The sequence below is a fragment of the Halichoerus grypus genome, chromosome 15 (genome assembly GCF_964656455.1).
Source record: "Halichoerus grypus chromosome 15, mHalGry1.hap1.1, whole genome shotgun sequence".
Lineage (NCBI taxonomy): Eukaryota > Metazoa > Chordata > Mammalia > Carnivora > Phocidae > Halichoerus > Halichoerus grypus.
The window spans coordinates 47326156-47353324 of NC_135726.1; the positions used below are offsets into that span (position 1 = coordinate 47326156).

Below are 27169 nucleotides of genomic sequence, written 5' to 3' on the forward strand. Positions count from 1 at the left end.
GCACGGTATTTGCCCACCGCGTGGTATTAGCCGTAGAGATTCCCGATGGGCCTTGGTTTCCTCCAGAAAACAGCTCCACTCACAGTATCCTCCTTGTTGGGTTGGTGAAGATGAAATTCGATGCTCTAAGTGCAGAACACCTGCAGGTGGCTACTCCGTGGGAAGCTCTGGAGTCAGGTAGGCAGCACTGAGGCCCATTTCCCTTTCCCGCAGGCCCAGGATCTGGGCAAGGACAGCCCGGCTGTCAAGCTTCCTCATCTGTGGAAGCGGTATTGAAAGGCTCGGAGGGCATGTGCTGCTGCCTGCCTGGGAGCTGCTCCTCTAGGTTATTTCCAGACTCTCACACACCTGGGTCCGAATCCTGGCTCTCCCTCTTTGTTCTCTGACTTTGAATATTTGTGTTTCCCCCTCTGGGCCTCAGTTTCCTCCCTCGGGAAATGCCACCGAGAGTAATACTGACCTCACCTGATCACATGCATGGCCACTGGGAGCCGTCCTTCCATCACTGGGCTCTGTGCAAGTCCTGCCTTCCCTGCTTACTGGCCAGGTGACCTTGAGCGGGTCATTGAAACTCTGAACTTGTTTCCTCCTGGACCGAATAAATAACTGCCTGCCCTCCATTTCCTGCATGGAGCTTAGCACACCTCCCGAAGTTCTCACGATTGGAAACCTCCCATAGGCCTTTTAGGATTAGGGCTGGGGGCAGACAGTGCATTGATTACAGACAGAAGTCCCCCATTGTTCACATTTAGCACCAATTTTATTGAGCTAGTTTGTTGGCTGTGCCCAGGTGGGGAAATAGCACAGACACTAGGGAGGCAGGCATGAGCCCTTTCCCCTGTGGCACGCCTTGCTCTTGGAGTCTGAATGCAAGAGAGTGGAGAAAAGGAGTCTTGCCCAGCGGGAGGGGACCTGCCCCTGGCATAGAGGCAGGAGGTTGGGGGGGGGGTCATGGTTTGGGGGATCAGCAGGATCTCAGGAGTTCTGAAAGGAATGGCACCAGCCAGGCTCAAAGGTCAGGTGCTGATGGGTGGTGCTGGAGGAGGTCACATAGGCCTCACATCTGAATCCCAGAGACCCCCAAGACTATAGAAAGGGTTCCCTTTGATGCCCCTGTTGGTGACCTCAAGGACAGACTGCCCCGCCTAACTTCTGCTCCCTGCTGGGCAGTCGGCTTACCCCACAAATATGCAGACAGGAATCACTGTCCCCCACTGTTACAAATCCTCGTTTGGCCTTTGTTTTTTGACTCAGTCCACCAATTAACATCCACTCATGTAAGAAAACAATTTGCAAGCAAAGTAAACATCTGAATTACTCTTGAGTAACTTCCTGCACCCCAGGAAGCTGGGGAAGTTGTGAGCAGCCTGGTTGGATCCCTGGTTTCTTGCACAGCTGTGGGCCACCATGCAGAAGCAGCAGCAAGTAGGATTCACTGGAGGGCCACCGGGAATGGGCCATGTGGGACTCCCACTGTCCACAGGCACCCGACTCCCAGCTGCAAAGCTGCCCTTGACTGATGATGATGTCCGGCAAATGGCAGTATATTCTGGAAGGCTGGATCAGCCTAGTCGGCTAGGACAGGCGGATCCTGACCCTCACACTGGAGTGGGTCACGAGGGCGCCATAGTGGCCCACCCAGGAACGCGTGTCCCTCCCATACTGCTCAAAAGACACGTAGCGGATGCCCTTGCCGAAGTTGGTGAAGACATGAGACACCTGCATGGGGAAGGAGAGCAGGAGGGTGAGGACCTGTGGGCCCTTCCCTTCCTCCCCTTCCTCAACAGGCACTCCCCAAGGACCAGCAGGGTCCCAGGCCCTGCTCTAGGGGCTGGGGATACAGCAGTGAAGAAAGCAAAAAGGCCCTGCCCAGGTGAAGCTGATGGTCTTGTAGGGGACTCAGACACTGAAGACAACTGGGGGTAAGGGGCAGGGGGGGTGGGGCTGGACAGTGAGTGAGCAAAGGCACCACTAAGACAACACGAGCAGAGACCTGAAGGAGGGGAGGGAGTCATGTGGGGATCCGGACAAAGAGTGTTCCAAACAGAGGAACAGGCTTGGGGCGCCTGGGTGGCTCAGTCGGATAAGCATCTGCCTTCGGCTCAGGTCATGATCTTAGGGTCCTGGGATCGAGCCCCGCATCGGGCTCCCCGCTCAGCGGACAGCCTGCTTCTCCCTCTGCCTGCCGCTCCCCCTGCTTGTGCTCTCTGACAAATAAATAAATCAAAAAAAAAAAAAAATTTTCTCTCTTTAAAAAAAAAAATAGAGGAACAGTCAGTACAAAGGCCCTGAGGTAGAAGTGTCCTGGAGCAGAGAGGAGAACAGGAGGTGGTGTCAGGGAGGTAAAGGGCAGATCATGTGGGGCCTTGTGGGCCATGGAAGGACTTTGGCTTCTGCCTTTTCTTATCCTTTGCAAAAATTTTTTTAATTGAGATAATATTCACCTAACACAATGCACCATTTAAAACTACAATTTCGTGGTTTTTACTATATTCACAATATTATGCAACTATGACCAACTAATTCTGGAACATTTCCATCAGCCCAGAAAAAAGCCTCATACCCATTAGCTGTCACTTCCAATTCCTCCCTCCCCCTAGCCTTGGCAACCACTCATCTCTCTGCTTTCTCTCTATATGTCTTTGCTTCTTTGGGACATTTCCTATACATGCAGCCCTACAGTGTGTGGCCTTTTGTGCCTGGCCTCTTTTCACTTAGCATCCCATTGCCAGGGTTCATCCATGTTGTAGCATGGGTCCGTACTTCATCCCTTTTTATAGCTGCATGATAAAACTTTGGCTTTTCCTCCGAGATGTAGCCCTAGGAGGGTTACAAGCGGGGAGACTTGTGATCTGACTCACTTTTAAATGGGATCTTTCTGGATGTGTGTTGGGTGGGGAGGAGGAGATCAGAAGAGGAAACAAGGCCACCTCAAGGGTTTGATTTTTTTTATTATTGTTATTATTATTATTTTTAGAGAGTGTGCCCAAGCTGGAGGGGGAGGGGGGCAGAGGGAGAGAGAGAATCATAAGCAGGCTCTGACACCAGGCTCAATCGCACGACCCTGACCTCGTGACCCAAGCTGCAATCAAGTCAGACACTTAACCGACTGAGCCTCGCAGGTGCCCACGAAGGTTACTCTGATAATAGGTGCAATGACTCAGCACAGGCTTGGGAGCCGGCCTGGGTGTGAATGGAGCCCTGCGTGCTTTAGCGTGACTTGGGGCCAGTCACAACCTTGCATGCCTCAGTTTCCTCGACTCTAGAATGAGGATAGAGGCAAGGACTTTGATTTACCAGTGCATCCCAAGCACCTAGAGCAGTGCCCAGCACACAGTAGGGGCTCTGCTAATGAATTAGTTGGCAAAACTCTGGGAAGAGTACCCGGGCGGAAGTAAGGGTTCAGTGGTTGTTGGCTGTTACTGTTAGAGACTTCCAGCCATGATGAAGGCTGAGAAGGGTATCTGAGCAGGTGGGAGGTGGGGTGGTCTGGAAGGCAGTCTAGACCCACCTGTCGGCAGCCTCTCTCCGTCCACTGAAGGACCGGGTTGGGTGAGGCCGAGAACTTGACCACTTCGTTTTCGTACACATCCAGGAGGCGGACCCGGAGCCGGTAGATGCAGCCACAGTTCTCTCGGGCACCCCACCTGCCAGGTGGTGGTGAGCCTTGATGCCCCCGCCACCCGCCCGGTCACCAGGCTGAGGGCTACGCCTCCCTGCACTTTGATGAGGGTCGCACACCCCACGCTGCATATGGAGAAGTCAGGCCCTGGGAATTTGCGGGGAGGAGCCTGGGTGCTCCTGGGGTGGATTCTAGAGGCTTTGCCTTGGATGTGTGTGCGTGGAGGGGGAGGAGGATGGTGTCTGGGGAGGAACCACAACCTGGGAGAGGAGGAGCCTGGGTCTTTCTGGGGAGGAGCCAGAGCCCCAGGGAAGAAATTGGACTTTGTGTGGGGGAGCAAGACCTGGAAGGAGGAGCCCGAGTGCTTTGTGAAGGAACTGGGGTGCTCTGGAACCAGGGCCAACTCTGTCCCTCTGAGTCTCAGTTCTCAGGGCACAGTGCTCCGAACCTTCCTGAGGACTTGGGTGTCCACAAGCCCTTAGGGTCCATGCTGAGTGTGGCGATGAGGGTAGAGTGCATGAGATGGGGTACCTCGTTTCAGACCAAGCCAGTCAATGGCCCCCATGTCAACAACCCCGGGGCCTGCTGAAAGGGGACAGGGAAGGGTGCAAGGGGGGGCTCTGAGCTCGTCAAGGCTCTGCCCCTCCCATCCTCTGCAACTGTGAGAGTATCCCCTCCCCACTCAGCCTCACCGTGAAGGGCACACAGTAGCCGCGGCCAGACCAGGGGGCTGATGGGGGGCACAGAGGAACCCTTCATGCAGCACAGCTGCCAGCCCCGATGGCACTCGGGGTGGGTTGCCATTCTTGACTCACCAGTCGGCCACACAGATCTCGATCTGGGCACTGTCCAGCAGCTCCTGCCACACTCCTTCCATCACCAAGTCTACAAGCTGCCTCTTGAAGCACCATCTGGGAAGGGGAGATGGTGTAGGGATGAAGAAAGCCACAGCCCAGAAATCACCTCCTCCAAGAAGCCTCCCCTGACAACCCTGTCTGAAGCAGCCCCTCGGGGTTTGCTCTCCTGGACAAGATGTAGGATGGGCTGGGCATGCCCACTGGCCTCTCCCCTCCTCTCCACCATCCTCCACCAGGCTCTGGGCTCCAGGAGGCTGACCTGTATGTCCCTAATATTTGTGGGGACTGGAACACGAGTACAAATGGAGGCCCACACTGGGCGGGGAATTCTGGAGCCTCCTAAATAAAGTGTGGAAGCCCAAGGGCTAAGGTTGTACTGCCTGTATGGACAGGTCTCCCTTACTCTCCCCTTCTTGCTGGGTTAGCCAATGGGAAGCGCTAGCAGGAGAAGGAAGGGCGAGAGGAGAGTAAAATCGGGTTATTTAGCCTCCCGGCTCCCTCCCAAGGGATCAGAGTGGGACTGCCGTGTCTCTCCATGAAAGGGCACAGCTTCACGGGGCCGTCTCCTCACAGCCTTCCCTGTCTTATGGCTCAGGAACTGCTTCCTCCCCTTACCCTTGTCAGGTCTCGGGCTGGACATGACCCTTGCCCTCACTGTTACTAGCCTGGCGTTCATGGAGTATCCCTTGTGGTCTGCCTACACCTTTGTAAACAGTCCTTCTCCCCTGATTTGAATATGCCATCTAAAGATCTAGAAGGATAAAACTGTGAAGTTACGGGAAGTGATTATGAGAGAATACTGTTAGGATCTAAGGGTAGGGAAGGATTTTTCATGCAGAATTTCAAAAACAGACTCTAAAACGAAAAAGAGAAGAATTTGATCATATGAAAATAACAACAAAGAACACCATGGACACAGTTAATACAGATGGTAGAGTGCGAGATTCCCAGTGTCCAGGATGGACAAGGGGCTAACATCTAAAATACACAAGGAATTCTTGTATATCAACAAGAATGAGATATCAACCCTGATAGAAAATATGAATAGGCAATTTCCAAAAGAGGGAATCCAAAAAGCTAACAAGCACACGAAGAGATGCTTAATTATTAGTAAATCGAAACATGCAAATCAAAACATCAGTGAGACATCACTTCACCCCTAATATACTGGCAACTACTAGAAAGTTGGATAATGCCACAGGAGAATGGTTGAACATGGGGGGAGGGAGCGAGGACAATGGGGATGGGGTGTGAGAATAAAGAGAATCAGTCAGCTGTTCTGATGTCTCTGTAGACTCAGAAGCTCTGGAGCCAGATTACCTGGGTTCAAATCCCAGCTTCACCATTTATTAGGTGTTGGCTACCCTTTGTGCCTGTTTCCTATTATCAAGTGGAGATAAGGCTATCCATGTCACAGGGTTGTTGCCAGGATTCAAAGAATTATATGTAAAGCAGCTGGAATCGACTAAGTCCTCTAAAGGTTTGTTGTTTTGTTGTCATCATTATTTTACTGTTTATGTGTTTCATGTCTCCCGCGCCCCCTTTCTGAATTCCCCATTTCTGAATTTTCCCTGTATCTCTGGCATATAAAACAGTGCCTGGCACCTGGCAGGCCCTCAACAAATATTTGACAACTATTTGACTGACTGAATAAATGAATGAGGGAAGGAGAGGGTGAAGGTGAGTGAGGGTGAGAATGAGGACAGAGGGGTAGGGTTTCTCTCCCTCCTCGGGGCCCTTGCCCCAGGGATCAAGGGCCACTCACTGGAAAGAAGTCACGAAGCAGGTCTGGGAAGGAGCCCCCGGCACCAGTGTTAGGTTCTTTTCCACAGCCCAGCCGTTCCCGCCGTGCTCTACCTCCCAGCCTCTGAAGCCCTCTGTGGGATACAACAGGGTTGAAGACGACGGATTCACCTGCCGCCCGCCCAGAGAACCGCCCGCCACCACCCTGTTTGCCCTGCCCACCAGCTCCTCCCTCCCGCGCTCCACGCCCGGTTTCTTCGACCCTGGCCCCGCCTCCCAGCCGCCGGCATTCCTGGTCCCACCCCACGACCGCGTCACTCAGCCATGCCCATCCACTCAGCTTCTCCTCGGCCCCACTCGGCCCCGCCCCCAGCCCGCCCTTCAGCCCCTCAATCTACTCGGCTTCTCCCTGGCCCCGCCCCGGGCTCGTGCCATCATGGCCCCTCCCTCTCCTACCACAGCCTTCGGGCTCCTCCTACCTTGGCCCCGCCCACTCGCTCAGTTCCCCCTCCCCACAGGCTCTCAGGGTGGCTTCATAGTTCTATGCAAGCCCCGCCCCCGCCAGCACCCAATCAGCTTTTCCTCAGTCCTCCCTGGCTCCTCCCTCCTTATCCCCGCCCACTGAGTCTACAGTCCCAGCCCGCGTCATTCCCGCCAAGGCCCTTGGCTCGTCCAGCTCTTGCCTACCCAGTTCGTCTCCCTCCACAGCCCACAGCACCCGGCCCCTCCCACCCAGTCCATCTCTTTCCCAGCCCCGCCTGGCAAGTTTCCCAATAGCCTCTTCCCTTGGCCACGCCCCTTGGCTCCCTGCCCTGGCCCCGCCCTGTCTCATGCATCCCGGCCACGCCCACTCGGCCTGGCCCGGCCCCCCCCGCCGCACACAACATTTTGGCCTACCCGGCCCCGCCCCCGGCCCCGCCCCCGGCACGCACGCTCTCCGCAGGAGTTGAAGATGAGGTTGCGGCCGAGGGGCGCGCGCAGGCAGTACCGCGCCAGGGCGCAGAGCGGGAACTCCTCGTCCTCGCTGTTGGGGGGGCAGCGCTGGGCCACGGCGTAGAGTGCGCGGCCCTCGGCGCTGCGGTCGCGGGCCAGCTGCAGCAGCCACACGGTGGGCCCGTCCACCACGTCGCGCCAGGCGCGGCACACGGCGCGGCAGCGCGTCACCAGGGCGCGCGGCGGCACGTGGCTCAGCACCTGCACCAGCAGCTCCGGGGGCAGCGCGTCTAAGGCTAGGGGCGGGTCCGCGGGCAGCCGTCGCCGCGAGGGCCGGGCGCCCATCTCCGGCCTCCGGAGTCCTGCGGGGTGAGAGGGGTCAGCAGATCAGGGCAGTTCGGCCTCCCTCACCTCTCCCAGGCCGCAAGGTCCCTGCGGCTTGACCACGACCCCACCAGCTCCAGTGGGGGGCCGGGGGACTGCCACGGCCCGTGAAACCCCGGGCACCTAGTTACTGCCAGTTGGCTCTGAGGGCGATCGGCTTCTCACCTTTCCCCCTCGAGCGAAAGGGCCCTGGTCTGACCAGGACTCCCCCAGGACTGCTAACCACGGCTTCTATATCTGGCCAGTGCATTTGTGTCAAGCTAAGCAGTTTACATGCATGATCATGAGCACAGAAAAAAAAAAACCCAAGTACGGAGCCATCTCCACCCCATACCCAACCTGTCCCAACCCCTGTCTTCAGTTCATGAAATCTCTTCACTGAACATTCTTGTCGCCTTGCTCTAACCAAAACCCAGCTCCCCTGTGGCCCATCCAAGCCTCCAGACCATTCTTCCCTCCTTCCCCAAACTCCCCCAGCTATGATTCCCGTGTCCTCAGAGTATAGTTAACCACCCTGCCTTGTGCATTACCTGCTGATCAGATCACTCCCCGCTTCATGATTTTAGCTCCAGGCTCCCTGACACTCAGGCTGCTCTTCTCAACATTCCTGGCAATTTCCCCATCCAAGTAGATGATCCTTCCTTCGGCCACCTGCCTCTCTGCTCCCTGACCTGCTCTCCTCTCAGCCTTTCCCTTCCATGGTCACACCTAGACTTTGTCTCCATAACCACAGACTCTTCAAAACCTCAACTCAGGGAGCTCACTCTCCACCGTTCACCCATTCTCCCTCTAGCTCTTTCCTTCTAGTGCCCCAGACCCCCCCACGATCCTTCCAGCCCACTGTGGTCCCCCATCCTTTGTGTCGACCTCCTTTTCATGGCCCCTCAAGCCCTCAAGTCCTCATTTCTTCCTTACCCAGCTTAAGTTGCTTCGATAACCATTAAAAACATTCTTTGCCCACATCCTTGTCCCTGGCTTCCTCCAACACGTGACCCTGGTTCAATCCAGCCCTCCGCCTGTCCTGTGGCTATACCCAGTTTAAGGTGACTGAACCCAGTTTAAGGTGACTGAAGAACACACAACTCCACTGGCTGGTCTCACTTCCAGATTGTGAACTTGACCCTCAAGCCGGGGAAGGCTGCCTGACAATCAGATAACATTTGTTATTCACAGGCTCCTCCTCTCTGTAGATAACTCTTTCACACCTTCTCTCCCCTGGCCCCTAGCTCATCACACCTCTTCCCACCTCTTCATTCTCCCTTTGCTTCTTATTTTGCAGAAACAAATCACAAGCGATGAGAAGTGAACTTTCACAGGTGCCCACCACCCTGTCTACCACCCACCCACCTGCCCTGGGGCCTCTGGCTTTCCCACGGTGACTGCCCTGCAAACATCAGCCTTCCGTGTGACCTGCTCACACCCCTTCCGCCCACTCCAGGTCACACAGTCTCACAGCTGTCGCTGTCTGCTGCGCCTTGGAATCCCCCTCTGCACTCGATCGTTCTCAGCAGCCCACATGGTGTCATCCCTCTTGTCTGGAAACAAACCCTCTCTTGACTTCACCCCCCCTTCCAGCTATGGCCCCGTTTCTTTGCTTCTCTTTATGGTAAAGCTTCTCAAAAAAGTTGTCACCAGTCTCTGCCTCCAGATTTTCTACTTCTGTTCTCTCTTAAACCTTCTCTAATCAGGCTTTGCCCCTCCCCCCCGCCCCTGCCCTGTAATGTCAAGGTCACCAATGACCCCTTTGGTGCTAAGTCAAAGTCAGGGTTCAGTCCTCACTTTGACACTAACACTGACGCTGAGGGTTACTCCCTCTTCACTTGGCTCCAAGCCACCACACCCTCTGGACCCCTCCCATTCACCTGGTGGCTCCTAGTGAGTCTCTTTGGCTGTTCATCCTCCATCTGATCTGAAATGTCAAAGATTGGTGTTTGAACCTCCTGTATTCTCCATCACCACTCACTCCCTTGGGGATCTTGCACATTCATACACCTCCCACCTGGGCCATCACTGTCTCTCTGCTTCTTTCCCGAGTTGTCTGTTCCTCACTAGTTGCCAGGTCGAGTATGAGCACCTGAATCAGGTCCTATCCCTGTCTTACTCAGAACCGCCCCCCCACCCCCCCGGGACTCCACCTCATTCAGGATAAAGGCAGAGTCCTCACTGTGGCCCACAAAGCCCCACACAGTCTGCCCCCATCACCTGCTTGCTCTCATCTCCTCCTCACCCGCTCTGCCCAGCCAAACGAGCCTCCACACTTCAGGCCCTTTGCACAGGCTCTTCCTTCCACCTGGATCCAGAGGATTTCTATGCTCACCTCCACATTTCAAGTCTTTGCTCAAATGTCAGCATCTCCATGAGACCATCCTTGGCCACCCTATTTTAGGAGCTCATGACCACCCCTTACTCCCCCTTCTCTTTTCCTTACCGTATACTTCTCTAAAGCTCTTATTACCTCTTAATACACCACACACAAAAGTATATATAATTTACTTAATACCTTCTTTTTTTTAAGATTTTATTTTAAAGTAACCTCTACACCCAACATGGGGCTCAAACTCACGACACCGAGATCAAGAGTCGAACGTTCTACTGATTGAGCCAGCCGGGCGCCCCTACTTAGTACCTTCTTCATCATGAGGGCTTGTTTGGCATACTAGATAACCAGTGTCCACACCAGTGCCCCCCACACAATACGTGTGCAATGAAGAGATGTTAAGTGAATGAACCAACGAATCATCACAAACCTACTCCACAGATGAGGAAACTGAGGCACAGGAAGGTGAAACACTTTTATTTAATGAGAACTGAGTGACTGGGCTCAGATCTAGTGAGAAACTCATTTCGTCTTCCCCATCGGGGCGGAAGAGCCCTGCGATGAGTGCCTCAGGGGCTGGATCCTGCCAGCCTGGGTTCGAGTTCCAGCCCTGCCTCTAGCTAGTTCTGTGACCAAGGGCTTGTCCCTTAATCTCTTGTGCTCTGAGAACGAGGATGTTAACATATCTACTCTATGGGGTTGTTGTGAGGATGAAACGGGTTAATATTTGTAAAATGTTTAAGAAAAATCGCTGGGGTCTCAGAAATAAGAGTGATATTCAATTAATATTGAACACTAAATTATGTTAGTTGCTATTATTATTACACATCGTAAAAGAATGATGAACAGCCTTTCAGCTACAATTTTTTCATCTGGTGACATTTATTGGGCCCTTATGAAGCCACTGTGCTGAGCACTGGAACTGGGGCATCTCACAGAATCCCATCATCTTGTTTAATGGGCAAAACGATCATGGGAGGTTGCCCTGGGTTAAGAGACTTCAATGATCTAATGCTTGTTATGTTGTCTAATGTCCGTAAGTGCTCAACTCATGACAGCTGTTATTATTTTTAAATAAGTTGATTAAGGTTTTGTTAAGGGGCGCTTGGGTGGCGCAGTCAGTTAAGCATCTGACTCTTGCTTTCGGCTCAGGTCATGATCTCAGGGTCGTGAGATCGAGAGCCCCGTGTCGGGCTCCGTGCTCAGCATGGAGTCTGCTGGAGATTCTCTCTCCCTCTGCCCCTCCCGCTTTTGCTTGATCTCTCTCTAAAATTAATAAATAAATCTTAGAAAAAAAGAAAGACGCCTGTATCAGACTAGTGATCCACGGACATGGCAAAATGCGGAACCCCCCCTTTACCCCGATACAGGGTCACTGGTTATAAGACTTAAGAAACAGGGTGTGATTTTTTTCCCCAAGTGGTTCTTAGTTGCTTTAATAATTAGCTGCCATTTATTTTTTTTTTAAAGATTTTATTTATTTATTTGAGAGAGAGAGAATGAGAGACAGAGAGCACGAGAGGGAAGAGGGTCAGAGGGAGAAGCAGACCCCCCGCCGAGCAGGGAGCCCGATGCGGGACTCGATCCCAGGACTCCAGGATCATGACCTGAGCCGAAGGCAGTTGCTTAACCAACTGAGCCACCCAGGTGCCCCTATTTTTTAAATTTTTTTAAAGATTTTATTTATTTGACAGAGAGAGAGAGACAGCGAGAGAGGGAACACAAGCAGGGGGAGTGGGAGGGGGAGAAGCAGGCTTCCCGCGGAGCGGGGAGCCGGATGTGGGGCTCGATCCCAGAACCGGATCATGACCTAAGCCGAAGGCAGATACTTAACGACTGAGCCACCCAGGCGCCCCAATTAGCTGCCATTTAATAGCAAGTCCATCAGTCTGCCTGTCATGGACGTGAAACTCACCGGAGTGTGGTTCCCCTGCTTGGCTCCCCTTAAGACTGCTCTGGTCACTGGCAAACAAGGGATCTCTGGAGCTGGGGTGGCCCCCTCGCAAAATGAGGGCAGACAGGCTTCACCAAGGAGCAAGGACCTTCAAGGGATGTACCTTATGAGCCCTGAGTATACAAAATCCTTGTTTGGGATGCTCTACTGAGGGCCATAAGGAGCTCGTGGCCACCATGTCCACACGGCTGAATGCCAACCACTGGCTGGGGCAGTATGGAATACGTAAGGCACGTCAATGCCCTGCTGTTTGGGACTGTGTGTGTTTTGGGGGGGGCAGTTATGTTATTGGCTGGCACAGTGACTGAGGGATGCTAATGGTATACAGTTTCCAGGACCCACGATGCTATGCAGACCACAACTGGTATAATAATGTAGCCTATCTGACATGCTCTGCTAGGACTTGGCCACTCTCCACTGTCCACTCCCCTCTCGACACGGGCAGACCTCTGTGACCGCTTCAACTTTCAGAGCGCCATAGACGTGACATTGCTAAGGGATTTCCAAGGCTGGGTCATAAAAGAAGATACAGCACGGCCTGCACTCTCTCGGGGTGTGTGCCTTGGGAGCCCTGAGTCTGGTGGAGTGCTGCTAAACATTTAACAATCAGCCCTCTAGGAGGAAAAAAGAATCTGGGTTCGTAGCGTTTGCTGACGTCTGGGTAAATACACCTACCATGACTGATCGCAAGCTACCAACGTCAAGTCCCTGAACTGTGGAGCTGGAGCGCTGCCCACAATCTGCTCTCCGAAGGCCGAGCAAGCTGCACGCCACACACACCACAGCCCGAGTCACCACTGAAGTCTGGCCCTGAAGAGAGCCAAGGAAGGCAGAGAAATGCCTGGGGAGCCCCAGCTGTTCGAGTCTCATTCCAGGGGTAGACATAGCGGGGAATAAGCCTTCCGATGACCCAGCCCCAGCCGCGGTCAGATGGCGCTGCACGCGAGCCCCTAAGAACTGCGAAGCCAAGCGGAGCCCAGCCAATCCCCAGAGCCATGAAATAATAAAATAAAGGTTATTGTTTTAGGTCGCTGTGTTTTGAGTAGTCGGTTATGCAGCACTAGTTAAAGGGGACAATGCTCAGTGACCTGCATTACGTGGGATGGGTACCTTCCACAAGGAACTGTCCTGCCCCAAATCCCCGAAAGAGCCCCCGATGAGAAACAGTGGGTGCCCTGACTGCAGACACAGACCAATCTGGGTTCAAATCCTGACTACCCACTTCCTGCCTATGAAACTTATTTATCTCTTTCGAGCGTAGTAAATGTAATTCAGGAATAGCGGGTTTCTTTGATTTTTTTTTGTTTTAAAATCATGTTGTTTTTAAGTACTGACTACTGGTTTACTATTACTTTTAAATTCAGAAATCTACTTTATTTTTATTTGTCGCCTGTTCCATGAGGCTAATTCTTTCTTTTTCTCCATTTTTCTTTTTTTTTGGTGGTAAAATTCACATAACATAAAATTTACTATCCTAAGGGGTGCCTGGGTGGCTCAGTCGGTTAAGCATCTGCCTTCGGCTCAGGGCATGATCCCAGGGTCCTGGGATGGAGCCCCACTTCCGGCTCCCTGCTCAGTGGGGAGTCTGCTTCTCTCTCTCCCTCTGCCCCTCCCCCTGCTTGTGTGCTCTCTCTCTCAAGTAAATAAAGTCTTTTTTTTTTTTTAAGATTTTATTTATTTATTTGACAGAGAGAGAATGAGAGAGAAAGCACATGAGAGGGGGGAGGGTCAGAGGGAGAAGCAGACTCCCCGCCGAGCAGGGAGCCCGATGCGGGACTCGATCCAGGGACTCCAGGATCATGACCTGAGCCGAAGGCAGTCGCCTAACCAACTGAGCCACCCAGGCGCCCTCAAGTAAATAAAGTCTTTTAAAAAAATTTACCATCGTAAGCCTTTGTAAGTGTACAGTTCAGTGGTATTAAATATATTCATGTGCTACCATCCCCACCATCCATCTCCAAAACTCTTTTCACCTAGTAAAACAGTCACTCCCCAACCCCTTCCCCCCTGCCCCCACTAACCACTCTCTTACTTTCTGTCTGTAGGATTTTGACCTAAGTAACTCATATAAGAGGAATAATCATACGGTATTTGTCTTTTTTTTTTTTTAAGATTATTTATTTATTTATTTGACAGAGAGGGACACAGCGAGAGAGGGAACACAAGCAGGGGGAGTGGGAGAGGGAGAAGCAGGCTTCCCGCAGAGCAAGGAGCCCGACACGGGGCTCAATCCCAGGACCCTGGGATCATGACCTGAGCCGAAGGCAGACGCTTAACCGACTGAGTGACCCAGGCGCCCCATGGTATTTGTCTTTTTGTGATTGGCCTATTCACTTAGCGTAATGTCCTCAAACTTCATCCGTGTTGTAGCCTGTGTCAGAATTCCCTTCCTTTTTGAGGCTGAATAATATTCCATTTTGTTTATTCATTCACCTGCTGATGGACATGGATGGCTTCCACATTACAGCTATTCTGACTACAGGTGTTTTTGTTGGTGTCATACCTTTATTTGGTTTTATTTAAATCTCTGGAGTCTTTTGCATCTTGAAATTGTGGTTGATGACTCGATGACTCATTTCATGGTGACTACGTGCCTCAGTCGGTGGAGTGTGTGACTTTTGATCTCAGGGTTGTGAGTTCAAGCTCCGAGTTGGGTGTAGAGATAACTTAAAAACAAAATCTTAAAAAAAAATTCTCTGCCAAGAGAATTTCAGGCAGCATTAAAAATTCTAACCAGATTGGTCTGTGTCTGCAGTCAGGGCACCCACTGTTTCTCATCGGGGGCAGCATTAAAAATTCTAACCGGGCACAGGGCACCTGGGTGGCTCAGTCGGTTAAGCATTTGCCTTTGGCTCAGGTCATGATCCTGGGATCGAGCCCCACCTTGGGCTCCCTGCCAGAAGAAGAGTCTGCTTCTTCCTCTCCCTCTGCCTCTCCCCGCTCCCGTGCTCTCTCAAATACATAAATGAAATCTTAAGAAAAAAAAAAACATTAAAAAAATTCTAACCAGGCAGAGGTATACTCATTTAGAAAGCATTTTGTTTCTGTTTCCTGATCTGAGGGCTGTCTATATGTGTGTATTTACTCGCAAACATTCATCAGGCCATACAGCTTTAGGTACTTTCTGTAAAAGGTTTAGTAAAAACAGTAACAATAAAAAGAAATGGGAGTCCACGGAAAGGAACAAAAACTATGTCCAAAAAGCTCTCCCCAGAGTTCTCAAACAAAATATGGCACTATTCAAAATAAAGGCACCCCTGGAGACGAGTGAGCTAGCTTATCTCTCTCCTCAGCAGTTCCTCAAATTGTGTAGGGCCAGAGACCTTTTTATAGTGACTGGAAAATTTTGCCCCAAAATATCTCCATGACTCAGCAATGATACCATTGACACGGTGTGTTTGCTGGAATACACTCACAATAACCATTATTTTATGATTATTTTTTTTTCTGGCTCTGGGAATTGCCGGGGCAGAGGTCAGCCGTACTCAGGGGCTCTCGAGTCTTGGCGTCAGACAGTGGTGGGGCGGGGTCATCTGAAGGCCTATTGGGTCCCGCCCCCAGTGCCTGGGTCGGGGAGACTCAGCTGGGGGCTGCACAGCTGAGGATCCCTCCGCAGGCTTTTCTCTCTCCAGCTACAGCCCACTTCTGACACAGACCAAATAGTAGAATGTCATCTTCAAGGTTCCTGATTCATTAAATGGTCTTCATTTTATATGGTGTTTCGACTTTATTGATTTTATGACTTAATTTGTATGGGTTTTCATCTTTATTAATTTTAGCAGTTTTTAGTTGATTTAAAAAATGATTTTATTGATTTTATCAGCTAAGAGTCTACTAGACTAACTTACGGGTCACTCTTACATATTTATCAGCATATGTTTTTACTTGCTGTGATATTGATATATTTTTGCCCTTGAGATGTCATTTCACTAACTTGTTTTGTTTTAAGAACATGGAAGACTGAACAAACTATTACTATGAGGAGTGATACTTCAGGATCAGGCTAAAAAATATGGGGGTATTGTCACTGTCTCTCCTTAGGAGTTAGTGTTTACTCCCTGTATAATTAACTTTCCTGTATGCTTGAAAATTTCCATTTTACAGTCACGGGGAGAGAAAAGACCCAACTGTGGAAGATTCAGTATCTGTAAAGCCTATTAGGACCCATCTGTGGAGGGCAAGGAGCCTCTGAGGGTTTTCAGGACCTGAGGCTTCTGCCCCCAGCAGGACAGGTGGTGATCAGGAGCTCCCATGGGGGCAAATGATCTGGGTTCAAATCCCGATTCTGCCTCTTCCTCGGCATCTTGTAGGTAGGCTGCTGACCTCTGAGCCTCAGTTTTCTTGCCTGTAATATGGGGATAACTACTGCTTCTACTTCAAATAGGGTTGCTGTGATATCCCTAAGTCATGCTCAGGACTCAAGGAATAAGACCCAATGGTAATGAAGCAACTAATAAGTTTTCATTCTAAAGATGAGGATTTGATAACCCGAAAGCATTAGAACCTAAGGTGAGATGCCTCTGCGGATTCACTTTGGGGAGGGAGGGAATGAGAGAAGGGAGTGGGCGCCTGTGATGGTCACTGCCCCCTCTAAACTCTGCCAACTCCCCACAGCACCCACGTTGAACGTGAACTCCTCAGAGAGAGTAAGGGAGCAAGCCACAAAGCCAATGCCAACAATACTACTTCCGGTAATACCTCACGGAGAGATACACACCCCAGTGTAAGCTGGGCTATTGCGGTGGAGGATTCGGGGTGCATCTGCGCTGTATTTGTACACACGTGTGCATTTTTCTATTTATATTTGTACACGAGCCCTACGTTTCCCAGAATGGGTCCCTTTATTTTTTTTTTAAAGATTTTATTTATTCATCAGAGACAGAGAGAGAGGCAGAGGGAGAAGCAGGCTCCCCACTGAGCAGGGAGCCCGATGCGGGACTCGATCCCAGGACCCTGGGATCATGACCTGAGCCGAAGGCAGACGCTTAACCATCTGAGCCACCCAGGTGCCCGAATGGGTCCCTTTAAAAAAGAACCCTTATTGATGTATAATTTACATCCAATACAATGCACACGTTTCAAGGGTACAATTTGAGTTATAACTGTATACCACCGTGTAACTGTCATGGCAACCCGGATATGGAACATTTCCGTCCCTCCAAAAAGTTTACCCCTTCCCTGTCCCTCCTACCCCACCGATTTCCACCCCAGGGCCACCGCTAATCTGCTTTCTATCACTGTAATAACTCTTTTCTAGAAAAATTGGAATCTGGAATAAATGGAATCATATAATGTGCCAGTTAGCAATTGCCTGCCTTCCGGCTCCAAGGTGCCAAGTTTGGCCATTTAAATCTTTTTCCTGTGCCAGCTGACATTTTGAGTTTCTCCAGTAGAGGGAGCCAGAGGAACATTACAGGAAGAAGCACCCCCCCACCTTTTTTTTTTTTTTTGGTTCCAGCTTCCAGACTTGGTTCCCCCAGGTTCCCCCGGGCCCCGCTCCTGCAGTGTGCAAGCCTCTCCAGCGCCCGGCAGTCGGCAACACCCCGCGGCCGGCACCTTGCTCTGGCACCCACCTCAGGCAGTTTCCTAGTGCCTGGAGTAAAACCCTTCCTTGTGAACTGCCTTCCCCAGCCTCCCAGAGGATGGACTTCTGGCAAGTTCCAGAAGGTGAATTTCCATCAAGTTCAAGGTGCAGCATCACAGGGACTCCTTTGCCCTTTGTGAGTCTCCTCCACGTCCCTGAGTGTAGCCCTTCCCATCCTGGCATCAGAAGGGAGCCTTCTGCAATCAGAACAAGGGCTGGATTTGAGCCTCCCTGCTGTGCTTTCTCTCTGTCAAATAAATAAATAAAATATATAAAAAAAATAAAGCTGCAATGAACATTCATGTACAAGTGTTTGTGTGGACATACATTTTCATTTTTTGTAACTACCTAGGAGTGAAATTCTTGGACCATATATTAAGTGTATATTTCACTTTACAAGAAATTTTGTAACTACCTAGGAGTGAAATTCTTGGACCATATATTAAGTGTATATTTCACTTTACAAGAAAACACGCAATAATTTTTTTCAGCACAGTTGTGCCATTTGTATTCCCATCAACAACGGAGGAGACCTGCTGTTGCTAGCACCTGCTATTGTCAACTGTCTTTTTAATTTTTGACAGAATGGCTTGTTTATCATGCCTTTGGGAGAGTTCCCTCTACCTGACATTTTCCCTTATTAATTTTAAGCCTTTGCTCTTGAACTGTGGCTCAGCCGTGGTTTCTGACCTGCAACATATAGGTTACATAAGAATCAGCAGTAAGACAAGATCAAAATTCTTTGCTCTTCAGAATTGTTTGCATGTTCAAAGATTTGAGTGTGGCTTCCCCTTCAAGAAGGCAGACCGAGCTATTGATAACCAGGGCCTATACTAGCTTTTATTAGTCTTGGGTAGATTTTTTAAAAATCAGAGAGAGAGAGAGGGCATGCAAGCGTGAGCAGGGGGAGGGGCACTGGGAGAGGGAGAAGCAGACTCCTTGCTGGGTGTGGAACTGGACATAGGGCTCGATCTCACGACCCTGAGATCACGACCTGAGCCAAAACCAAGAGTCGGGCGCTCAACCAACTGAGCCACCCAGGTGTCCCAGTCTTGGGTAGGTTTTTTATTTTTATTTTTATTTATTTTTTTAAAGATTTATTTATTTGACAGAGAGAGACGGAACACAAGCAGGGGGAGTGGGAGAGGGAGAAGCAGGCTTCCCGCAGAGTGGAGAGCCCGATGCAGGGCTCGATCCCAGGACCCTGGGATCATGACCTGAGCCGAAGGCAGACGCTTAACCGACTGAGCCACCCAGGCGCCCCCTGGGTAGGTTTTTTAAAAAGGCATCCCTTCTGGTGAATGCAGCCCTGGGGTAGCGTAGCCTGGCAATCAGAACAAGGGCTGGATTTGAGCCTCCACTCACACTGCTGCCTCTGGCTGGCCTCATAATAACAGTCATATGTGCCTGGTCCTGTGCTAGAGGCTCGGTAAATAGTATCCCGGGAATACCAAGTTCAAATGCCAATGACAGATGGGCAATATCCTAAATGAGACCGCTGGGTGGAAGAAAACAGGGAGCAGAGAAGGCCAGCAAACCAGAGGGTGCCGCTAGCCTGAAGACTGTGCCGTTACTCGCTCGGGCGAATTTCCCGCCAAGTAGGAAGATGGGTCCACTTTAGTCCCATCTTCCGGTTTTCAAAAGAAACTGGAAATCCCAGCTTTTATGAGAAATCACCCAATTTTTCAATGTTAGCAATGCATAAAAGAAGAAAAGTGAAAACACATTGTGGCCCAGATAAGACAGATCTGCAGACCCAGGAACTGAATGCGCGTGGTCATTTTGTGACTTCTATCCTAGCCCAGCTGATCTTCACACCGTGAGGAAACTGAGGCCCAGGGAGGCAAAATGACTCACATAAGGCCACACGGCAGTCAGAAGTGGAGTGGGGATTGGACTCTGGGCAGTCTGATCTCCCTCTCAAAGGGTATCCTCTCTAGGGATAGCAAAGGCACGAAAAAGGAAAGTGAGTGGAAGGGAGCCTATCAACAAAAAAGAAATCTCACTAGATTTCAGAAAGACAGAAAGCAGACAGAAGTGTCAGGGCTAGGATTGAACTCAAACTGGGGACAAGGGAGTCTCAAGGACCTCCAGAGGCTTTGGACCCACAGTCAGGGGTCCAAAGCGGGGGGCAGGCTGGAGTAGGCATGCAGGCCAGGAGTGAGAGGGCAGAGTGAGGACAGAGGTTAGTCCATCTTTGAAAAAAACTGTGCCCAGGGGCTCCCTGCTCCCTCTCCTCCCACCTTCATGTTTTGCCACACAGATCTCAGGCTGCCCAACATTCACACACAAGAAAAACAAAACCATACGGGATGATTGTTCTCTAAAGGAACTGGATGAAGCCTCTGGGACGTGCCCAGGCTGCTGGTGTCCCTGAGTGTAGCCCTTCCCATCCTGGCATCTGAGAGTGAGCTCCCAGCAAAGACTGGCTTCTTCCATGCTAACGCTAATAAGTGTTGTCTCAAAACACAGAGTTCTCAGTCATCCCTTCAACTGGACAAAGAAGCCAATAGGAAAGCAGGACTATATTTATAACAGCCCTAAATTTCATAGCAGTTACTTTAAAAAAAAATTATTTTCTTAAGTAGTCTCTATATCCAATGTGGAGCTCAAATTCATGACCAAGATCAAGAGTCATGTGTTTTACCACCTGAGCCAGGCAGGTGCCCCGTCATACTAGTGACTTTGAAAAAGTCACCCAGCCCCTTGTTTGTCTGAAAATGTGATTGGACAAGCAAGGATCACCAGATGCTTGAAGAAAACTAGCAGCCTGAAAGAGAAGTATTAAGGTAAACAGGCAGAACTATAGTGAACTGACCGCAGAGGAAACAGCAATTCAGAGGGCCAAAGGAACACATAAGGCTGGCTTTAGGCTTCATAGGGATGTGACCTGCACAGAGACACATGGCACTGCACTGCAGGGACTCCATGCTTGTTGTAATGCTCTGCTGTGGCCAGTGAGATATTTTCAATCATTTTTAAACAAGGGGCCTGCATATGCATTTTGCATTGGGCCCTACAAATTATGTAGCTGGCCCTGGGTATACTAAGGTTAGAGAAGATATTCAAAACACCGTAAGAACAGGATATTATGAAAGGAAGAATATCTTCTAGAAGAAAAAAAATTCCCAAAAATAGATTGGATGAGTTAGAAACAGGAAAGTACTTTTCTCAAAAGGGAAAAATTAAAGGGGCACCTGGCTGGCTCAGTCAGTAGAGCATGTGACTCTTGATCTCAGGGTTGTGAGTTTGAGCCCCATGTTGGGTATAGAGATTACTTAAAAAAAAAAAAATCTTAAAAAAAAAGGGAAAAATTAAAGCTATGACAAACTGCAGGAAAAACAAAAAACTGCTTAAGAAAGTCATAGTCCAAATATGATATACACTAACTCTATCCATGTTATGTCCATTTGACAAAGTGCAAGAAAAAAGAGTCCATCTGACCTGGAGACTAGAGGCATTCTCCTTAGATAGACCTGTTTACTGGTTTTCAGAAGAAAAAGATTATATCTATATATATATACCTGATATATAACATTGAGTAAATTTAAGGTGCATGTGATGATTTGACACATTTATATATTGCAGTGTGATTACCACTCTAGCATTAGCTAACACCTCTAATCATGTCACTTAATTATCATTTCTTTTTTGTGGTGAGAACATTTAAGATCTGGTCTCTTAGCATAAAGATTGTCTTTTCAACATATGGTGATGGGAAATCTGCATGCAAAAAAGATGAATTTAGGCCTTTACCTCATACCATATACAAATATCAACTCAAAATAAGCCATACACCTGGATGTAAGAGTTAAAAATCATAAAATTTTTAGAAGAGGATAGGAGAAAAATCTCATGAGCTTGGGTTAAGCAAAGACTTCTTAGCTATAACTCCAAAAGTGTGATCCATATAAGGAAAAAATTGATTAATAAAACATCAAAATTGAAAACTTTTGCACTTCAAAAGACACCACTGAGGAAATGAAAAGAGAAGCTATAGATTGGCAGAATATACCTCCAAATCATATATCTGATAAAAGACTCATACCCAGAATATATAAAGAACACTTAAAATTCAACAGTAAGACAAACAAACCAATTTAAAAATAGAAAAAAAAATTCGAAAAGACATTTTTGCCAAAGAAGATACACATATGACTAACGAGCACACGAAACGATGCTCAACATCATTAGTTATCAAGGAAATGCAAATTAAAATCACAATGAGACACCATCTCATGCCCACCAGAACGGCTATTGTTCAAAAGATTGGCGAGTACCTGGAGAAACTGGAACGGCCACATGTTGCTGGTGGGAATGTATAATGGTACAGCCACTTTGGAAAACAGTTGGTCAGTTTCTTTAAAAGGTGAACATTAAAAAAAAAAAGTTAAACATAAGCTCTCCATGAAACCCAGCAATTTTTACCACTAGACTGTCTACCCAGGAGAAATAGAAATACATTCATAGCAGCATTATCTATTGGAAACAATCCAAATGTCCATCAACTGGTGAATGGATAAACAAAATGTGGTCTATCCATACAATGGAACACTGTTCAGCAATAAGAAGAATGGAGTCCTGGTACATACTACATGATGAATGAACCCCCAAGTAGCACGCTAAGTGAAAAAAGCCAATGCATATTGTATGATGTATTTATATGAAATGTCCAAAAATGACAATATCTAAAGTTACAGAAAGATTAGTAGTTGCCTGGGGCTGGGCTTGGGAACAGGGAAGTGACCACAAATAGGCACAGGGGATATTTTGGAGGTGACAGAAATGCTCTAAAACTAGTGATGTCTGCACAGCCCTGTAAATTCACTAAAAATCACTGAATTGTACACTTTAAAGGGCTGACTTTTATGGTATGTAAATTACGTCTCACTAAAGCTGTCACAAAAACCCTGGAAACTCGACAGTGAAAGCCTGTAAGACTTAAATATGGTAACAGAACAGACTGCAGACGTTATCAACCTTGACACTGTGAAAATAAATGTACAAGTAACAAAAGACGGGAAATGAAGGTGGGGGGAGGGGGAGACCGAGATGCTTGGCTCCAGATCCCTCTCTCTATTTCTCTGTCATTTCATTATTACCCCCTCCATGACCCAAGTGCCCTCTAGGTCATGGCGTGGGTGAAGTGGGAGGTAAAGTTCCTTTGGCTTTTTGGTATATTTTAACTTAAATGCAAGGAAAGAATATGCTTTTTTTTCAACCAACCAACCAACCAACCAGTGCAAACTGTCACCATAATTTACTTAAAATGCTATCAGCGAGAACTCACCCACAGTCTTGATGGGGGTATAAATTGGTCTAGCCACTGTGGAAACCAGATGCGCATTTTTTTACCGAAGCTGAAAATGTGCCTGTCCCATGACCCAGCAATCTGACCCCAGCGCCAGTACACATGTACTAGAATATTCATGACACGACTGTTTCTAATAGCTCCCGTCTGGAAATGACCCAGATGCCCATCCACTGTAGGATGTATAAGTAAATTAAGGGAGTCACAGAAGGGTATGCTAAGTAGCAATAAACAGGAGTTAACGTCAAGCACCCACAACGACATGGATGAACCTCCAAAGCTTCATTTGGGGTGAAAGACGCTGAGGCACCTACGGTGTTAGTCCTAGGACAACCAGACAGCCTGAGTTGCCTGGGGCAGTCCCAGGGTAATTAGGGTAATTAGCGGCCCCTATTGCTTCCAAAATTTCCTGGCTTGGATGGTAAATTATCTACTCAACACCAATGGCACTACTCTTAGAAAGTTCACAAACAGGCTAAACGAATCAAATATTGTTTATAGGTGTACACATAGGTACTAAAACCGTAGAAAGAAGAGCAAAATAGGAAAATGAGTATCATAAAAGTCAGGGTGGTTGTTCCCCACCGAGGGAGGGAGAGGGCTATTAACCAGATGTGCCCAGGGAAGCTTTTGGGGCTGACAACGTCCTTGCGGTTGACCTGGGCCCTGGTTACATATTTCACAATTCTTTGTTAAACCCTACATCTGTTTTATATACTTTCCTGTCCGGACGGATGTTCTGTTTCGTAATCTAAAAAATACTAATGCTATCGATAAACACCACTGATGTTATTGAACCCAAGAAAGAAACAGTCTCATTGCATCTTAGCACAAATTACAGTTCACATTTGCCGAGGGCTTTCTTTGTGCAAGGCACTCTGGAAAATTCTTTCTGTGCATCATCTCATTCCCAGGAGGCAGCAGTGATATTTCTGGGCGAGAAGGCATCACAGGAAGAGCAAGGGACATTGCTTTTGGGAATTGCTGGTGACAGGCCATGGGGGAGCCCTGGGGAGAGGTGAGCGTTGCAGGTTCTCTATGGTCAGTCAGCCCTGGCTCAGCCCCACCCCAAACTCTTGTTCATGACCTTGGGGAAATGGCCTTTCCTCTCTGAGTGCAATTTCCTCTCCCTAAAATGAGAAATGTACAGGTACCCAACCCCTCTCTCCAGTCCCTAAATCCAAAAGCTCTGAAATCCGAATCTTTCCCAGACCCATTTGGTGGCAGAACTGGATCAAACTGATGTGAGATTTGATTATCCCACTGATTACGAACATGCATTTCACTGAAGAAAATACCAGAGTGTTTGATTACACGGCGCTCCCCAGCCCCACCAGGGGTCTTCTGTAACGTTCAGAATGGGTTCCCCATGACTTGCCTCACATTCAGAAAGTCTAACATCCGGGCCCCAAAGTTTTAGATAAGACAATGCAGACTTGGGCGCCTGGGTGGCTCAGATGGTTAAGCGTCTGCCTTCGGCTCAGGTCATGATCCCGGGGTCCCGGGATCGAGTCCCGCATCGGGCTCCCTGCTAGGCGGGGAGCCTGCTTCTCCCTCTGCCTCTGCCTCTCTCTCTCTCTCTCTCTCTCTGACTCTCATGAATAAATAAAAAAAAAAAAAATTAAAAAAAAAAAAAAAAAAAAAAGACAATGCAGACTTCTAATAATTCCCACCTTTTTGTGGTTACGGGAAAATTAAGCGTGATCAAGGCCTGGCCCCGGACATCATTAGTTACTACGTTTGCAGATCACGTCCAGCTGTGGGATTGGAGCGCGCACCTCACCTCCCTATCAGAATCATGCCGTCATTGAAACCCAACTACAGGAATGGGGGCACAGGGGACCGGGGCCTAGGAAGTCAGGACCAAACACAGCAGGGCAAAAAATGAGCAACGTCAAGATCAGAGCCATTGGGTGAATTTTAAAAAGGAAAAAGAAATGCCCAGTTCAAAATCCATCTCAGGGCGCCTGGGTGGCTCAGTAGAGCGCTGACTCTTGGTCTCAGGTCTTGATCTCAGGGTTTGTGAGCTCAAGTCCCGTGTTGGGCGTGGAGCCTACATTAAAAAAAAAAAAAAAATCTATCTCTAAGAAAAAAAGAGTAGAAGGAAGGGCCCAACTGTGGTTATGATGTTAGCTAATAGCACACTATGGTAATTGAGAAAAATCCTTCACAAACTAACAGCTGGGGTTTAACTGCCCACAATTGGTCTACACATGAATCGAAGGCTTTGCAAAATCTCACGGAAGTATCACAGACAGCTCCGTGAGGGAGGTACCATTTTTCAGCTGGGGAAACTGAGGCTTGGAGAAGTGGAGCCATGGACCCAAGGTCACCTGACACCCAAGCAGCAGAGCTGGGATGTGAACCTGGGTGCGGAGGACTCCAGAGTTCCTCCCGCTGTGCGGACATCCTGATCTCCTTCTTAGTTCCTACCTTGTCTTACTTTATTTTCCCCAAATTTTACCATAGAAGTTTCATCACATGGAAAAGTTGAAAGAATGGTAAAATAAACATCTCTATATGTTCCACGTTTTGCCATATTTGCTTTCTATCCTTTGATGAACTCTTAAATACTTCAACAGGCATCTTCTAAGAATAAGGGGTGATGAACACTGGGTGTTATATGCAACTGGTGAATCACTAAATTCTACCCAGTAGAGACCAGTAGTACACTATATGTTAACTAAATTGAATTTAAATAAAAAATTAAGAAAAGAAGGAATAAGGGGGCACTATAGGTCTACACTACCACTGAACACCATTACTTAAGAGAAATTCATCCTGCTATCTAATATTCAGTCCGCGAACAATTTCCCCCATTGTCTCAAAAAGGTCTTTTGTAGCGGTTTCTGACAAAATTGGGGACTCATATCCTGCTAGGGGTGGTCATGGCCCCCTAATCCCTTTTAGTTTAAAACACTAACTGTCCCGTCCATTTTCTTAAAGAGACAGTGCCTCTATAATAAGGAAAAAAAGGTAGATTCATTTCTATTTGATTTGTGAACCACATATATGATTTGATTGGATGAAAAAATTAGTATTTAAATAAATATAAAAACTTTATTTAAAAAATATTATTAAAGCAGATTCCTCAGCCAGGCCTCACAAAATGGGGAGTCAATAGATCCTATAAATATTTAATGGAACAAGGAACGCGTTTAAAAGGGTGGTTTTTTGTTGTTGTTGTTTTGTTTTTTGATGTTACAAAAGCAGCCAATAGAGAAACAAAAAGGAATGTGTGATTATCCAGGGAGGAGGGAAACTTGGACACTAGTAAAGCTGTCTCTATCTATTTTTAGTAAGGGATTACTGGACATTGTCTAAAAGTTGACAAAATAAGAAATCATCCCAGAATTTGCTTTAAAGATCTGGAAGTGACTACCAGAGAAATAAAAAGGAGCAAAGGTTTAAAACGACGCACCACAGATCACAAGTTACTTTTGCCATTTCTGAAAGGTCATTTAATTACATAAAATGTTAACTGACTGTGGGGCCAGGGGCTGCTTTTTCAAGGGCTGTGCTTGATGCAAAGCTTTGTCTGCCTTATTAGTCTTTTGTTCTTGGGTCATACCGGGGCACTTAAAAAATTATTTATTGTAAAAGTAGGTTCCTAATACCGCAGTCTTTCCAAGTTGTTAGTTACCAGAAGCTATCTAAAGTTGAAGGATCCAGATTGAAAGAACAAGATACGGGGCGTTACAAGATTATTACTCAACACTTGCAAAAGTTAACTTAGAAGAACAAAATTTAAATTGGGAAGAGCGGCCGCAGCTAAAAACAAACTTGCTAAATCAAGAACCGGTGTTCGGAGACTTCTGATTCACCGATTTTGCGAAGGGGCCGCCAGCCAGAAGAGACAGAAACCAGAACTGGTAAAAAGTGGTGTGGCCTTTCGAGCGCTGCTGTGTACACGTGTTGATCGGGTACATTGGGGGGGGGGATTATCCCAGGGTGGCCTCCGCCGAGGAGCAACGGGGTGGAAGGCGTGGGCGTCAGAGGACCCGTTTTAAAAGCAAAGCCCTTTCGGTACCACCTGGGGCTTTTCAAACGTTTGCGTGGCTTTGGACTTAAAGGGGCGCAGTGGGCGGGCGCAGCCTAGGACCCCGGCAGGGCCCAGGGAGCGGGGCTGGGGCACAGGACTCCCGGGGATCCGCCCCTCCCGGCAGGGTCTAGGGCGGAAGTCCTTCCCCGGGCTCCCCGGCTGAGAGTGGGGACGGGACACGGGTCCCGACCTGCGTCCCTACCTGTCCCGGCGCTCACCTGGCGGCCCGCTCGGAGGCGGCGGCGGGCTAAGATCCCTTTCCCCACCCAGCTCTGGGAGGCAGTCAGGGGGCTCCCTGGGATCGGCCCGGCCCAGGGAGCCCCGGGACCGGCGGTCTGGGCAGTCGGTCCTCTGCGGGGGTGGGGGTGACGGCCGAAGGCGGGCGCGGGGGCCGGCGGCTGGGAGATCGGCGGGCGGGCGGC

General features: G+C 49.0%; 1 protein-coding gene across 4 annotated transcripts; it reads right to left on the reverse strand.

Annotated features, from left to right (window-relative positions):
- Window positions 1–125: 125 nt before the first annotated feature.
- FBXO17 (F-box protein 17) lies at window positions 126–27169 on the reverse strand. 4 transcript variants are annotated; one of them, XM_036094937.2, is made up of 7 exons: window positions 26966–27169; window positions 21675–21754; window positions 7155–7517; window positions 6245–6356; window positions 4438–4533; window positions 3512–3647; window positions 126–1719 (listed from the first exon to the last, which is right to left on the reverse strand). In XM_036094937.2, exons 3-7 carry the CDS (start codon window positions 7498–7500, stop codon window positions 1576–1578), a joined length of 834 nt encoding a protein of 277 aa, XP_035950830.1. In that variant the 5' UTR covers window positions 7501–7517; window positions 21675–21754; window positions 26966–27169; the 3' UTR covers window positions 126–1575. The 4 variants fall into 4 exon arrangements, with proteins under 4 accessions (XP_035950830.1, XP_077918904.1, XP_035950829.1 ...); XM_078062778.1 differs by lacking the exon at window positions 126–1719 and having other exon boundaries at window positions 2842–3647; XM_036094936.2 differs by lacking the exons at window positions 126–1719; window positions 21675–21754 and having other exon boundaries at window positions 2842–3647.